At 31.9% G+C, this 16,639-nt stretch overlaps 3 protein-coding genes across 4 annotated transcripts; 2 read left to right on the top strand and 1 right to left on the bottom strand.

Moving 5' to 3' along the window:
- Nucleotides 1-2,740: 2,740 nt before the first annotated feature.
- LOC106663901 (ornithine aminotransferase, mitochondrial-like) lies at nucleotides 2,741-5,216 on the bottom strand. The gene is made up of 6 exons (XM_014389133.1): nucleotides 4,834-5,216; nucleotides 4,388-4,612; nucleotides 4,105-4,328; nucleotides 3,670-3,921; nucleotides 3,355-3,610; nucleotides 2,741-2,975 (listed from the first exon to the last, which is right to left on the bottom strand). Exons 1-6 carry the CDS (start codon nucleotides 4,955-4,957, stop codon nucleotides 2,791-2,793), a joined length of 1,266 nt encoding a protein of 421 aa, XP_014244619.1. The 5' UTR covers nucleotides 4,958-5,216; the 3' UTR covers nucleotides 2,741-2,790.
- A 3,471-nt stretch (nucleotides 5,217-8,687) lies between these two features.
- On the top strand, nucleotides 8,688-13,795 carry LOC106663902. Of its 2 annotated transcripts, none has more exons than XM_014389134.1 (7): nucleotides 8,688-8,872; nucleotides 11,724-12,383; nucleotides 12,459-12,602; nucleotides 12,664-12,885; nucleotides 12,944-13,130; nucleotides 13,211-13,433; nucleotides 13,510-13,795. In XM_014389134.1, the coding sequence occupies exons 2-7, from the start codon at nucleotides 12,018-12,020 to the stop codon at nucleotides 13,622-13,624; spliced, it is 1,257 nt and encodes a 418-aa protein (XP_014244620.1). In that variant the 5' UTR covers nucleotides 8,688-8,872; nucleotides 11,724-12,017; the 3' UTR covers nucleotides 13,625-13,795. The 2 variants fall into 2 exon arrangements, with proteins under 2 accessions (XP_014244620.1, XP_024085537.1); XM_024229769.1 differs by having other exon boundaries at nucleotides 12,459-12,587.
- Nucleotides 8,743-11,926, top strand: LOC106663796 (tubulin-specific chaperone A). Its single transcript, XM_014388887.1, has 2 exons — nucleotides 8,743-8,872; nucleotides 11,724-11,926. Exons 1-2 carry the CDS (start codon nucleotides 8,743-8,745, stop codon nucleotides 11,924-11,926), a joined length of 333 nt encoding a protein of 110 aa, XP_014244373.1.
- Nucleotides 13,796-16,639: the final 2,844 nt, after the last annotated feature.

Consider the following 16,639-nt stretch of genomic DNA (forward strand, 5'->3'; position numbering starts at 1 on the left):
AAAGAAAGGATTTGGGAAAGGAAAGGGACAGAATCCAGTACAAAATACTTTTTGCAATTTGGGACCAGAAAGAATCAGGAAATGATTTGCGAAAATTCTAATATAATTCCAGACATTTCAGAAGTACCTTCATGTAATCTCTCTCTTCTCTTCAACTTATACAAATTAAATTAACTCCACATTTCAATTCCTTTTTTAAAAATTATAGTTTACGGTATTGGAAATGTGTGTTTCTTAGTGATCTGTTGTTTCATAATTTGTTGAAGTCGTGAGATTGAGGTAGTTTAGAAAAAATCTTTTTCATTTTTCCAACGTTTCAATCTTTATTCGGGCCATCTTCAGGGCCTGGGTAAATTACATAACATATATATAAATTTGGTACCAAATATTTCATATTCACATAAAGAATAGCACTTTATGTGAGCATGAAACACTCAGTTCAAAATTTACATTTACATCTTAAATTGTATTTTTTCCAATCAACACATGTTATGAAATTTATCCAAGTCCTGAAATTGATCCGAATAAAGGTCAAAGCGTCAAAAATATGAAAAAGGTGTTTTTTTAAACTACCTCATTCTTGACCACTTCTCACAACTTCAACAAATTAAGTATTAGAAATATTGACCATTTTTTCGCTTATGAACACTGGATCAAATATGGTCTTAAATAAAAAAAAGTTATTACTGCCAAGCTTTTAACCTATTTTAAGTTCATCATCAGGGCAAAACAATCTTAAATATGTCTACAGATATTATATATTTTTTTATATCAAATTTATCTCTGTACATGTGCCAGTTAACAATTATTCCTAGAACAAGTGTAAGCATTACTAAGTTGCACTTTCTTCCCCTCCAGTAACATTAGTAAATTATAAAAGATTACTTGCATCGAGATATCCAGGTTGTTCATACTTTTCATCCTCATCATCAGACACAGTTAAATAAAATTGTTTTTATAAAAAGACTTTTGTTGAGTACAAAGAGTTAATGTTTATATACAGACAGAACAAAGATCTTTTTTACTAAGAATACAAATCATGAGGTTATAAACATTTAAGTAGTAGCTATACAAAATTTATAAAATAACAAGAACAAAACAACAAGCATTAATAATAATAATGAATAATAAACTATATTTGTATATTTTAAATAATAATATATAATAGATTAATTAAATTTTATATAATATAACTATATCAATTTCAAAAAAATCTATAAAATTATTGCCTTTTTTGCCCTACAAAAGGTATACTAAACATAGTTGTATTGGGACATTGAAAATGACGCATGATTTTTTTTCCTTTCAAAATGTGTGAAAAAATTGGGCATTACATTTAAAACAAAAAGTTAATCACCAGGTTGTCTTAACATGCCAATTTATTAAAATTCTAACAGCACAGCAGATTCTACATGAAAAATTACCTTTGAAATCATACTTAGTTTCACAATAAAATAGGCAGCGTAAAAATAAAAATCCACGTCCTTTATAAAAAACTCACACAGTATACATATACATGATGGATAGGCAAGGAAAAAATCTTTAAGATTCAAATTACAAACAATTATGTTTCCCTGGACAGAAAGGGCTAGCAACTAGCCCTTCATTAGTAGAGATTGGCAGAATAGAAAGTTTAAGTGCTAAAGAGGGAAATTCCTATAACTCCAAATCAGGAAGAAAAAAAAATTAAAAACTATTAATCTCCTCCTGAAGGAGTAAAACATAAATGGATAGACCAGAACATACTAATGAGAGAATATTCATTACTCGGCTCCTAGGGGCACAAACAAGATATTTCATTTGTTTTTCTTTTTTTTAAATGATCATTTGTTTAATAATTTATTGGATTCGTGTGGAGTGGTAAAAGATGTGGTAGTTTACAAAAACACCTTTTTCATTTTTTGCCGTTTTGACCTTCATTCGAGCCATCTTCGGGGCTTAAAGTGTGGTGCTATTCTTGTGGTGTCATATTGGTGTTGTGTGAAATTGTTGTGAGGAGTGGTCAAGAATGAGGTATTTTTTACAATTTGTATGGAAATAGAATTATTTATAGAAAAACACTTTATGACCTGAAGATGACCTGAATAAAGGTCAAAATATTTGCCAGAAAGAAGAAAAACGTGTTTTTCTAAACTACTACATTCTTCACCGGTAAGATATTTAAAGTAAACACTTCGAAACAAACCGAGCAAAAAAACACTATTTGTTGGTATTCTGGCCTGCAACTATGTACAAGGCAGGGGTATTTAGCTGTAAAACCAAATGTTTAGAGCCTACTGTTGAGCCAGTAATTTTCTGATGTATTGGAGAAAACATTTTTGAGTTTAAAATCCTACGAGTATAAAGTAAAAGTGTGTGTGTGTGTGTCCTGTTTTGAGCAATAATTTATTTTAATTTTATTTTTTTATTTGTATATATTTCTTTTTCGATCTTTACAGATCATCTTGGTCTGCCACCTGTTTTAACACACTGTAGATGTTGTAAAAGTAAGTAGACTAAGATGATTAGTTAGGACCAAACCCTTGCTGTAAGAAAATTTTCTTTACGAGCAATAAGTTTCAATTCAATTGAATGTGTTTTTGAGCAAAAGCAAACGAATGTGTCCACATAATTAAATGGTGTTATTCTTTGGCTCCTTAAAAACTGAGTATGATTGCACAGCAGCGAGTCTCTGGATCTCGATTCCTATTTTTTTTAAAGAAATAAATAACACTTAAATAAATTGATTCAAATCAATCCATATTATAGGAACAACACAAGAGAAGCATTTATTTTCCTTAGAAATAAACATCAACAATTTTTGTGTACGCCCTTCATGTGGTCTATAACTTTTTTGAATATGCTGATCGCTTGGGTTACTTCCTCTTCACTAACCACCAGCGGTGGGGTGAAACGGAGGTATTCATTATGGCTTGGCCAAACAAGCAGACCACAATCTCTTAAGTTTTCAGCTATTTCCCAAGGGCTGCCAATTCCTGAAATAATCATTTTATGAATAATTTATGTAATTTTTGTATAAAAAAATTAAAAATTACATCATGTTAAGTTGAAAAGGTACCACTTTTTATTAATAATTAATTATAATTTAAAATAAGAAATAAATTTGTTGACATAATCATCTACAAAATATGGTTTCTAAGAAATTCTAAAGGGGGTGTCGGTGGCCACTACGGTTTAGGCGTTGACACGGCACTCATCACTGTAAGGTAAAGGTCCCGGGTTCGAATGCAGGGCCGCTGGACATATTACAAATGGGCTTTTTTTCAAAAACACCGGCACCCCGAAGGTTGATATAATCTCTGCTGTTGCAAACCCTCGTTTAAAAAAAAAAAATATTAAAATATTAATTCTTACTAGGATCAATTTTGCAAGAATATAATAAGCCCTTTCCACGTAGAATTGGCATATCATCTTTGTTGAATGTACATAATAATCCATCTCTTAACAGTGCTCCCATGTTGGCAGCATTTTCACATAAGCATTCTTCTTTGATCAATTTTAGCATGCTGAGAGCAGTCCTAGTACCTAAAGGATTGCCAGCAAATGTTGAAGTGTGTGACCCTGGCCTAAGAAGATCCATAACTTCACAACTGGCCAAGGCGGCTGACACCTAAAATGCATTCTTACAGTTAGTTAAGTAATTTAATCGCAATGTAAATATATTCTTACAGGGTACATCCCACCAGCTAAAGACTTGCCGAGTACTAGTATGTCGGGTTTGACACATTCATGGTCAACTCCCAACATCAACCCAGTTCTTCCTAGACCAGTCAATACTTCATTGCAGATCCACAAGACCTTGTGCTGCGTGCAGAGTCGTCTTACTTCTGCCAAATAGCCATCTTGTGGTAAACAGACACCATAATCACCTTGTATCGGTTCGACCATAAAACCACACACATTTGGATTTCGTAAAATTTCCTACCATTTAAAATATTATTTGATAATAATGCAGTTCGATAAAATAAATCATTATAATGCCAATCCATTTTTGAGAAATGGGAACATCTTTAAAATGTTTATAATAATTTTAAAAAAATTGAATACACTTGTAAATATAAGTTATATTAAATACAAAATGATTTTAAAAATTATGTTACTTACTTCGAGAGAACATGGATCGTCATAAGGAATTAATTTCAACCCAGATAGCAAAGGCTGAAATCCAGAAAACAACAAAGGGTCAGTACTTGATGAAACAGCTGCAATTGAGCAACCCCAGTAATTGTTGTTGCAAAAGACAACCACTGCTTCTTTGGGGCATATTTTTTTTAACTTGTACCCCCATATTCGGGCCAATTTCACAGCAGTTTCACAGGCTTCAAGTCCTTTCAAAAGATAAAAAATACAATTTGGATGCATAAACGGAAGTATTATAAATACATACCACTGTTTTGCGTAATAACCCTGTCATAATTGAACAGTTGACATATATACTGAGAAAACTCAGGTAAAACATTTGTATTTATTCCTTGACTTGTTTGATGCAAAATACACATCTGCTCTTGCATACAGTTTATTAATTTAGGGTGACAGTGCCCTGCATTGACAGATCCCTGGGCTCCGATAAAGTCCAAATATTCTTTTCCGTTTTTATCCCATAGACGAACCCCTAACAAATGTGTTTATTTTTAATTACTTTAATTATTGGGACAATAGTCACAAAATTCAATTTTCAGTTTGAGTATATTGCTTTGGATGTAGTATTTGTAGTGAACATGCAGAATTAACATCTCATAATGTAAAAGAAGAAAATAATGACGATGGGCAGATATAGCTTAAATGTTGTGATGGGTACTACACAACACTTTATGCTCTTCAAGTAGAACTTACCCTGTCCTTTATTCACTTCCACATCCATCCTAACAGCACTGCAAGCATGTTGTAATCTTTTGATAATATTAAACTTAAACTTTGGATTCTTGAAGAAGCACTTGAAAATTGAACATTGAGCCATTGTAATAATAAACTATGAGTGGTCCGTTTTAGGACATTAAATTTTGAGATTTGTTACTAACGATAGTTAGAAACAAGTAAGGAATTTTAATGAAAATTTTCCGAACTTAAAATTGTTTATTTCAAATAGATGTAAGTGTAGATTTATTATTAGCAATATGTTAAATTGCTAACATATGGAATTTAACACATTATTCTTTGAGCTTTTTGCACTGAGAAGAGGAGAGTTTAAAATTAAAAGCATCGTGCATTCTAATAAATTTAAATAAGGGTAAATTGTAAAAAGACATTTTTAATTTCGTTAGTCATGAATATTGGTCAGATGGACCATACCCTTTCATGTGACTGAACTAATTCTATTCTTGTGTTTTAACATTCTGTCAGATTGGAAATGTTCGATAACACGCTACAATCAAGCCTGAGACTTTTTCTTAACACCACGTGCGCCAATTAAGAATAAATTTTAAAATTGTGCCTAGGAGGATTTTTTTTTTCTTGGAAGCTACAATGTGACTATTAAGGTAAACATTTACTGCTCTATTATAAAATATACCTCTTTTGCCAATTTGTATAAATTTTGTAATTAAAATAAGAAAAAATGGCAAATAGTAAGCAAAATAAACAGAATTTTTGTAATTAAGTTGTGTTCACTTAAAAAATGATTAATTTTTTAAAAACCCAGATCTCAATATACTGCCACCTAGCTTCCAAAGCTATTGGAGATAGTTGGACCAAAAGACATCACACAAGAGGAATTAAATAAAATGCAAGAACAGCAATATCATGAAGAAATTATTAGTGTACTGCTGTGTCAATTATTTATTTTTTTAAGTAAATAGATTTGTAAATAATAATTGACATCGAAACATAATATACAAAACGTGAAAAGGTGCAAAATAAAATAAAGTAATATAAAAATCGACAACAATTTATACCTCAATTTCATAATAAAAAGTAGTCAATAGAATAGATATCAAATTGTGAAATTGTTACTGCATGGTCATAAGGATGAAGACAAATTTTTACATATTTCTACTTTTTGCAATATTTAACTTTGCAACAAATCCATTATTTATACCTTTGATCTAAATTTACTAAAAATAATTATCTATTCTTCAATATATGCAGTATAGAAAGCAATCGGCAATTGAGAAAATTGTTATGTTTAGATTTTATATACTAAGGGAGGGGAAAAAACCCCACAGATCCTTCAAGACTAATCTTTTTACACTTTAGAATTCTTTAGAATTTAGAAGAACAGGGCTTTATCTAGTGTCTATTAACATCTAAGCTCATTGGAGATACTTTAATCTCAGAATCAAAGGAAGCAGTACAAGAAAATAAGTGATGAAATTTTAATTTAAAAAATAGTTTTCTACTGCTAAGCTAGGAAAAGAACCAAATTAAAAGACTGCCACGTAACTTTGTCAAAATTCGACAAGTCATTATAAATGGCATCAACTTGATATTTCTCACCATAGAAGTTTTATCCATTTATTTTTTAATGTCCTTATGAATTTTGCATATTAGCTAAGCAACGTGATTGGTCATATGCGACACGTATTCTTTTTGTGAGGGAAGGGTTGTGTGAAAAAAAGGACCATGGGTGACCATAAGAATTGAACCCATGATGCGGGGTCCAGAGTCGAGAGTCTATCAGGCTGACCAAACGGCTGTTGTAGTCCTCCTGGCTTAGGAGTCTATAATGTATGGAGAAGAAGCTCAGTACAGAAAAATTAAATTGACTAACTAATTATTTTGGAAAGAGTAAGTAAATCAAACCAAAGGCTACAAGTCTCGAGAGGAAGTAAATTAAAGTAATGTTCAAATTGTCCTTGACAAGTCTATTTAATTATTATTAAGTAATTGTTTTCTAATATTATTTATATAATATTTTCAACTATTTTATATTAATTTGCAATTTCAATTTAAAAATTTACAAAACAATGATAAATGCAATTTTTTAACGTATATTCATATGAAACATTATTTTTAGCTATTTTCTTACTTTACAAATTATTTACTACCCAAGTAACTTTTACTTTTGTTTTCTTACTTTTGTTTTTTATATTTTTATATTTTATATATTGTATATTTCTATATTTAAACGTAGGTATAAGGCAACTCAACAGACGGCTAAGGCCATTGTCAATAATCTGCAGAAAATTAGAGTTATCCTTATTTTTTAGGAGCACTAATTTTTTCCACTTAATTTGGAAAGCCAAATGTATGCAAAAAAACCCTATTTTTAACTATAAAATTTATTCCTGTCTTTTAATTAGAATTTCAAATTTTTGTTCTATAATTTAAACATTTTCCATAAGCTTGTATGGCCAATAATAATAATGGAGTCATCATCAACAGTGTCAGCATGAGTATAGGTTCATCATTATCCTTTTATTTTTCCATTCAAATACTATAAATACACTAATACTACTTAACCATAATAATAAAACAAAAACACTGTAACACTTCTTTATTTTATTTCATTCTTTTATTTCATTTTTCCTTTCATTTTTCTGCTCCAACGGCCTCAAAAATTCCTGAAAAAGAAAGAAATCATGCACGCAATACCCCCATTCAAACACTAGCAGACAAATATTCAAAGAGATAAGAATTTGGGAAAAGGCTTAAATCTCATTATAAATTCCAATAAATTTAAGAAAGCTGAAAAGTGCTCTTCAAAACAAACACTGGGGACCTAATAACTTCTTTAAATCACTTAATCATTTGAAAGGTTGAACCTTTACCTAAAGGGTCGCAAAGTGCCACAGTCGACCAAAATATGTTTTACAGTCAGAATGATATGTTCTCCACTTCAAATACATCGAGGACAAGTTGGAAAGTTGTTGCCTATTAAAAGCCTATAAAGGATTAGTCTGATGTGGCCTATTCGTAATCTAGAGATAATCACAAGTTCTTTTCTCTCAAGTTTCTCAGTTGACCATTTATGTACAACTAGCTTAATTTCTTTCATACTATTGCTACATGCATTCCATCTTGTTGTTATTATATGCTATTATTATTATTTTACTATGTTTATAAAGCTTAATTTATTTCTACTATATGTGTATGTAATGGGGCTTAAAGCTCTATTTGTACCTTTAAATATAAATAATAGCTTTTACGAAATGGAAATTTAATGTTGAAGAGGATCTTGAAGTCAATACAATAAACCTGATCCTCTTCAACATTGAAAAAAACTGGTCGATCCTCTCTGTAACATGTAAATTTAATGTATATACTATTGCATAAATAAAGCATTTATTCATCCATTCATTTAAACATTTTTGTAAATTGGATTAATTCCGTAGAATATATATTATTAATATTATTATTAGTTCAAGACAAAAACGCCAAGTGGGCTGTTCATGAGTCGGCCAGTTGGATTGCACATCACAAGCAGCGCTGATGAGTGGCACATTGTTCATCATTAACCTGTGCTTTCATCAATCTCGATTCTCATTCGCTTTCACTTTCTACTCGGCATTGGAGGATCAGCCGGCGGATTGGATTGAATCACCGTGAAACTCTGGCACGTGTGGAAGTTCAGGGGATTTGTTTGAAATTCGGCGAGAATTCGAATTTCACAAACGTCCACTCACTGCGGAAAGGGAGAGAAAATGTGAGTAATACGCTTCAACGAGGCAAAACCTTACTCGCTATTGATGATTTAATCATTTTCATTGTCTACAATGTGAAATATATTTATTTTTGTAATTTTTTTCCAGATAATATCTTTTTTCTGTTCATATTTTGATTATGATAAGGCCCAATTAGGAAATTATGGCAGATCCTCGTCTTAAAAAAATCAAAGTCCAAACAGGTGTTGTCAAAAGGCTTGCAAGAGAAAAAGTCTCTTATGAGCAGGAAGTTGATTCACATAAGGCAAAAATTGAACAGTTCAAAAAAGAAGGTATAGCTGTTTAGTTCAACTATTTAATACTACGAAATAAGCAGCATTTTAATTTTTTAGAGACAATTTTATGTTTATTGCTTGTTCAATGCTCAATAAAATACTGCTCCACAAAAAAAGTGGCACTCTTATGAAATTTATTTCTTTTTTAATTTGACAATGTTTTCGCCATATTTTGTTTTACTATTTTAAAAATGATTTAATAATTATAATTAGACGGTAAGTATTTGTTTTTGTCCCCAATGTTGAGGCAAAACTACTTAAATTATAATTTGATTTAAATTCTCCATAATGTACATTATTAAAAATCGATTATATTTAGTGGTATATTGACCAAATTATTTCTTTCAATTAATTAATCGTTTTATGTAAGGTTTTGGTTGAAATGAAAAAGTTAGTGTCACGAGCAGGATTCGAACCCCAGTAATTTTATTAATAGACCACTAAATATAATGGATTTAATAAGTAAAACGAAGTATAATTTTACTAACAGCTCCCCCTGGTCACTTTATATATCGCCGAGAATCGAATCCTGATTACTCGACATTTGAAAATGGCAAAGAAAGAGAAAATTCGAAAGGTTGTAGGTTGAGATGGGGAGTTGGTGTCCAGATGGATCGAATTTACGATAGCTCAAGTGGTTAGAGCAGTGGTGTATTGAGCTGAAGGTCGAGGGCTTGAATCCCGCTCATGACACTAACTTTTCCATTTCAACCAAAACCTTACATATAAAGATTATTAATTATTAAAAATTGTTGTTTGTTTTATAATGTTTTATGTTCATACAAAAAAGTGTTTTTTTTTTATAATGTTTTATGTTCATACAAAAAAGTGTTGTTTTTTTCATTTTTTGTTGTTTTTGAGTGATACTTTTATTTTCCCTCTAACCAAATACCTGAATTATAAAAAATATCAGGGTTAATACACTGTATATATGTACATAAAAAATCGAATTTCACATTACTTTTTTTTTTTTTTTTTTTTTTGTGGAGCAGTGTATATACATATTGAGCCGAAGGTCAGGGGTTCCAATCTCATTCGTGACGCTAATTTTTCTTCTCACCCTCTTCCCATAAAAAAATGGAAATAATTAATAAACAGATAACTATTTAAATAATTATAATCAAAGGATGTTACCTTTACATCAAAATTCCCGTTGTTAATTATATATTGTAATGTAATTAAATGATGCTATGAGGTTTGAATATTGGTGGTAAAGGGGAAATTTAAATAATAGCCGGTTCAGGGGAAAAGTTGGTGTCTTACGGGATCGAGGTCAAGATGGCTCAGGTGGCTGGAGCACCGATGTATTTGAGCCAAAGGTCGAGGGTTCGAGTTCCACTTTTAACACTAATTTTTCTTTTCAACTGACTTTGCTTAAAAAATTGGAAATAATAAGTAGTAGTAACATAACTAATTAAATAAATATACATATATATTGGGAAACATTGTTTGCTGAACCGGCATTGGGTCCGTCTTTACTTGCGGGTGAAGATGGACCTAATCCCTCTTTACCATGAATTCACTGATTTGCAGACTAACACCTAGCATCAACTCAAACATTGTATGATCTATGAAGTGTCAAATTTTTAACTTGATTATCTAAGATCATCCTGGTTTGACTATTCAACAAGTTTTTTCACCAGCTTCATTTGTTTTCTGTTACTTTCAAAATGGGTCTAACCGACAAAACTTACAAGGAGTATGCAAATCAAGATGAATGGAGAAGAAGCTATATCAAGCTATACGCTTATGATAAAGTTCAAAAAGTTTTAGCAAAGAAATTCAATTTATCAGAGGACCATGGTGGCCAATTAGGGCATTCAACTTGTATTTACCAAACTAGCAGTTCTGGCTTCAAATCCTGGCAGAGCCCATGGTTTTTTAATTGATAATGGTATGAAAAATGTATTGTAAATTGGTTAGACCCCTCGTTTATGACACCCAGCGGTGGTTGGACATTAAGCCCTCTTGTAACATGAATTATGTAACTTTTTATTCATTACATATATCATAAATATAGACAATTTTTGTGTCAAAGGCGCCAATCGCATTGCCTGGTAATCCAAGCCAAAAGGTAAACATCTTAATTTTTCAGTAATAAATCATTTCATCGTATAAATCATTTTCTCTTATCATACGGATAAAAATACTATATATATTATTATATAAGTAGAGATTCCAAAGCTTTTGGTAATCTTAGTATCATACTTCTTGTCCACTAGAGGCTCATTAAAAAAACAAACAAACTATTTTTTTGATCAGATAATTGAGGCTCTCATGGCCCGGAGTTGATCAATTAAAATTCAATCATGATATGAGCCTGTATTAAAAAAGCAATTGGCTGTTGGTAAAGAAAGGTAGGGAGAAAAAAAACAATGATTGATTTAAAGTTTTGCAAGCGTATATATGTATAATTTTGTCAAATATTTATATAGGACGAAATGCCAAAACACCACGTCCCAAACCAGAGAGGATGGGCAGATCAATGACAAAACTACCCATTTACATAAACATTGAATGAATCTTGCAAAACCTTTAAAAGCAATATTGTTGAACATAGAAATTTGAATGCATACTTTGTCGAACACTTGTTTTGTATAAATGGTCAATATTGATTTTCTATTCCATGTACTTGTGAATAGCTGGTCGTAAATCATGGCATTCTTTATAAGAAAGTAATATTTTGTTGTAAGTAAGATTGATTAATGATAAAAGTTGATTCAAGGCGGGTGAATGACACTTCTTTAAAACTTGGAATATATTTTTAACTTATAAAAGAAATATTGTTATTTTTTGGAGTTGGTTAAAAATTAAAGTGATTTTTTATTTAATTATGTTTCTGTTTTAGGAAAAGATGAAGCAGTTGTAAATAAACAAATTGAAATTTTAAATGAAACGATTCCAATGATAGCTGACACCCAGAGAAGACTGAAAAAAGCTTTCACAGAGTTTGAGGCTTTATTAGAAGCCGAGAAAGATTTGAAAGCCACTGAAGAGTACGCTGCTGGATTGAAAGCCTTGGAAGACGCTAAACCACACTTACCAAGTTAATTTCTTCATGAAAAAAATCCTATATTTGCATATTTGATCGCTTAATTATTAAAACAAATTCTCAAAATCACTTGCTTTATTAATTTACAAAATGTCTCACGATAATACTCAAAATTGTGCTCCACCCCCATTCAGCAATTGCTTTCCAAATTTTTCGATCCCACCTCCTAATTTTGTTCCTTATTTAACCCCACCTTCCGCTTGCTCCCAACAAAATGAGAAGCTGATTTCAAACACTTTTGGAACTAATCCAACAACAGATTCACATAAATTTAACTTTGTTGCACCCACACAAATTCCACCCCCATCACAATATCCTAACAATTTCGGTTTTGAGAAAAAACCACACAATTTTTGTTTGCTGTCTGATTCAGACAGCCCTTCAAAGTATGATTTAAGCTCATGGTTAACAACAGTAAAATTCAAGCAGTCTAAAGAAGAAAAGCCAAAATTAAATGTAAAGACAAATTCACTTTTTTTTTTTTCACCTTAATCATTCCAGTTTATTTAAAACAGAAATTAATTTCCTTAGGTTTCTACTGTTAAGACACTTTTAACAAAGTATCTGAAGCTTGTGAAAGTACTAGAAAGACTTTTGATATATTTAAAAGTTGGAGAGACCTCTTTGGCTGATGTTGATTGGTTGAAAAAATGTGAAGAGGTCGATAAGAAAAGAGTATGAATTTTCAATACAAACTAGGCTCAAATAAATTTTATTCTAATTGTTTGATTTGCAGAATGAACTGAATGAAATAGCTGAAATGTTCGATAACCCAAATTTCATGGCCTCGGTTGAACTGACTGCAAGAAGAGCCCGGAAGAAAAGAGCGCAGAGAAAGGCAAAAAGGCTGTTGTGGCAAATTAGAAAAAATGAAACTGCAGAGTTTAGAGCCCGAGAGCACAAGCGGATTGACATCTGGTTGGAAAAAATGAAATACGAAGTAGAGCGAGTTCAAAGGGTATTTATAATCAAATCAAATTATTGACCGATTGATAAAACATACTTAATTATAACAGGAAGAAAATGTAAAACGGGAAGCAGATCTTGTACTTTCAGATGTCAATGCAAAAAAAAGTGAAGCAAAAAGGATGCTCAGTTTACTGACTTCACTGACAAAGTTGAGAAATGCAAGGGCCCAGCAGAAATTAGCAAATGGAAAGTATGTCTCTGAAGAAGAAACAAAATCATTTTCTCAGATAGTTGGTTTGTATTAATTAAACTTCCTTAAAATTCTTAATCTTATCTTTTGAATATATAATTTTTTTATTTAACATTTAAAACAGAAAAATTGAAGACATTCTGGATTGAACAGTTAAAAGAATATAACCAAGAAGAGACTGGGCTTCGTGTGATGCTGAATGACGCTGAAGTCGAAAGAAAAAATATCGAATTGGCCGAGTTTAAAAAGTCAATGAACCAGTGGAGTTCAGTATTATTTGGCAAGAGGTCGGATAAACTACCTCAATTCCTTCAATTAAATTCATTGGAAGAATACATTACAGTCAGGTAAATATTAAAAGGTTAGGTAAAGATTAGTAGTTTTGCTATTTACTCTAACATTCTGTGGATTGACCCTTTTCAGGTCGGCGTGGGATCAGTTTTTGTCAAAAGATGACGTTTCATCTTCAATTCCAGTTGGGTGGGTAGTTCCAGTGGAGCCGTCAAGTTCAGAGTGGGCAAAATACATCTTTGATTAATATTTTGATTTTTAGATAATTTTAGATTAAAAAAAAATAAATTTTGTACTTTTAAGTTGCATTAACACAGCTTTGTATATGTATATATGAAATGAATTTATATTGAATTGAAATGATATATATTTGTAATATGTTTAATAATTATAACAAAGCTTTACTTTCTATAATTTATTTAACTCCTTTCTATTCCATTGCAGGTATAGAATAATTATATATATATATAATAATATAATAAAAATAATTATTAATACAATTATATTGTATATTTATATATATATAATATAATTGTATTAATAATTATTTTTTTATTTATGACAAAATGGTTCTTTAATTTATATAATTTTATGCATAAATAAAATAACAGGGATGACAGTTTTACAAGTATCAATGTAATCTGGATTCACTAATTTCGTGGTCCGCTTGACCAATTAATACATTACAATTAATTAAGGTTTTTAGTTGAGATGAAAAATGGCAAAAAGGAGGGAAAACTCATAAGGTGGGGTTGAGATAGGAAGTTGATGTCCCAGTGGATTGAGGTCACGATAGCTCAAGTGGTAGAACAGCGGTGTATCTAGCCGAAGATCGTGGGTTCGAATCCCGCTCGTGCCATTAATTTTTTTTCATCTCAACTAAAAACCTTAATTAATTTAATCTGGATTCTTGTCATACCGAATTTTCTGCTTTAGCATTGCCATTACGTGCACAAATATGAAAGCAGAGTTAACTTCAGGCTGTATTTTTTTTTTTTAAATTATGTTATAATATACAAATGATCGAGTATGAAATATTTGCATGAAAATATGTAGTATCAATTGACCAGTTTAATTGGAGGTACATATAAAATGGTGGTAATTACCATGTCACATCTGAAACGTCTCTGCAAGAAATTCCTCATAATTTTTTGTATTGGGGTGGTTAAGACCCTCTGTGTTCACAGGAATAAAAGAAACGGAAATAAGTTGGCCAAGGAACGTTTTAAGAGGGCACCTATTGGCCGTGAAGTCTTCCGTGCCATATCAAACTGCCAAAAATGTGATCGATTATCCTTCATTTAATGGGAAGTAGTTCAGGACAGGGGCATGCAAAAAAAGTATACAAAGGACCATTGCATCAGCTATTCTTCATCAGCAGAACTACTAAATCTAATATATGTTAGGCTTCGGTCCTTAGGACTAGATTAATAGTTGGACTACTAACTGGACACTGACGACCCAAGGCATATGCATAGACTCAAAGTGGCAGAAACAAGCCTGTGCAGATATTGCCAGAAGAAGAGACAGCGCAGAACAACCTATGTTGGTGCGAAGGCTTATATTGGCTGAGATTCCTAATCCTCGGAGAGGAAAGGTCCTGGCCTGAACACAGGGGTCCTTGAAAAAGATAGGGATATGGTAAAAAGCGTTAAGCTTAATGAGGAGCTCTAGGTAATGTAAACTGCTCAAAAATGAGGGAAATTTGTAATTTACTCTTATTCTTTTAATAAAGGATTTACTTAAGAATAGTAAATATGAAGTTTACTCATTTCATAAACAAATACCATTCTCCATTTTAATCCAGGTGTATTCTCTTTAACCATGGAAAAACCAGAAATTCACAATCTTATTGTGAGAATGAGTCATCAAGGGCAAGTGGATATCGCAGAGGCAGTTGGCGTCTCTTACTGCGTCTTCTCCTGGGCTTTAGCCCAATTTGAGAAACTGGAAGTGCCAATAGGAGGCCTGGTAGTGAATCTCAACGCATTACGACTCTAAGGGAGGATGGAAAAATTGTCATTGCTGCAAGACGGAACTCTTTCCATTTTACTCGCGAGATCCTAAATGAAGTAAAGATTTCGTTTTGGCAAGGCCTTTAACGATTTGTAATCATTTGTGGGAAGTTGACCTCACATCGTATGCTCCTTTGAGATGACCTGTAGCAACAGCCCACCTCCAGCAACTCAGAAGAATATGGTGTAGCGAGCGTCTAGACAAGAATACCAATTGGAATGCTGTTATGTTTACTGATGAATCGCGTTTCTGTCAGTATAGTGATTGGAGGCGTCGAAGAATCTATAGAGAATAGGGGATGCGTACAATGTTCCAGTTCGTGCTCCTTTCAGTGCAGGTTGGAGGAGGCGGTGTAATGGTCTGGGCTAGGATTTACACTGGAGGACGAACTGGACTCCATATTTTTGAAGGCAACCTCACTTCAGTCCGTTATGTACAATAATTTATCGAGGAATACATCTCAAACCATCCTCATTGGCAGGGATTTTTGATTTCTGGATGGCAATGCCAGATCTCATATGGTATGCCTGGTACCTGCCATATGGTGGCAGAGTGGTTCATCAATGATTAGAAAACGTGACAATTTCCCTTCTGCCCATTCCCCCATTTTCTCCAGACCTCAGTTCCATTGAGCCCATGTGGGATGCGTTGCATTTTCAATCACTATTAACAACCAGTTGACCTCAAATTACTGAGTGCAGCATTGCAACATCTATGGAGTGAAATTCCTTATGAAATTTGTGGCAACCTTATTAACAGTATGCCTAACAGGTGCACAGAGGTTTTAGCTAACAGAGGACATACATGGTATTAATTTAAAAAAAAATTATTGTGTCCAATAAACAAAATTTTGTTATTTTTCAAAATTCCTTAATTAAAATTTCCTTCAGTAAAAAATTAATAATTTGTAATAAATATTAATGAATTTATAGTAAAAATAAAATAAAAATGCTAGGGAAAGTAAATACTACAAAATTGGCAATATCCCTCATTTTTGTGCAGTTTAGATGCACAATAGGCCAACATTGGTCGCACAGCAGGTTATAAAGATCTTCTTTTTTAATTTTAAATTGGTTCATAAAATCAGTATATACTATGTAGCATTTTTTAATGGCAAATTCGATACAAATTTAAGGCACTTGAAAATCAAATTCAATCAACAATATAATAATTTTGTTTTAATTGGGTTCCTTCCAGCTTCTCCATTTTTGAGCGATGAACTCACTGAGTTTTTTACAGTCCTTAA

Source organism: Cimex lectularius, unplaced genomic scaffold, assembly GCF_000648675.2.
Source record: "Cimex lectularius strain Harlan isolate CLEC.00 unplaced genomic scaffold, Clec_2.1 scaffold41, whole genome shotgun sequence".
Taxonomy (NCBI): Eukaryota; Metazoa; Arthropoda; class Insecta; order Hemiptera; family Cimicidae; genus Cimex; species Cimex lectularius.

Coding starts and splice junctions, on each gene's coding strand:
- LOC106663901 (XM_014389133.1), bottom strand. CDS start 4,957: ATGGCTCAATGTTCAATTTTCAAGTGCTTCTTCAAGAATCCAAAGTTT. Junction 4,329..4,387: donor GGTTATTACGCAAAACAGTG/GTATGTATTTAT, acceptor ATCTTTTGAAAG/GACTTGAAGCCTGTGAAACT. Junction 2,976..3,354: donor TTCTTGCAAAATTGATCCTA/GTAAGAATTAAT, acceptor TGATTATTTCAG/GAATTGGCAGCCCTTGGGAA.
- LOC106663796 (XM_014388887.1), top strand. CDS start 8,743: ATGGCAGATCCTCGTCTTAAAAAAATCAAAGTCCAAACAGGTGTTGTC. Junction 8,873..11,723: donor TGAACAGTTCAAAAAAGAAG/GTATAGCTGTTT, acceptor TTTCTGTTTTAG/GAAAAGATGAAGCAGTTGTA.
- LOC106663902 (XM_014389134.1), top strand. CDS start 12,018: ATGTCTCACGATAATACTCAAAATTGTGCTCCACCCCCATTCAGCAAT. Junction 12,886..12,943: donor AAGTAGAGCGAGTTCAAAGG/GTATTTATAATC, acceptor TAATTATAACAG/GAAGAAAATGTAAAACGGGA. Junction 13,434..13,509: donor GAAGAATACATTACAGTCAG/GTAAATATTAAA, acceptor GACCCTTTTCAG/GTCGGCGTGGGATCAGTTTT.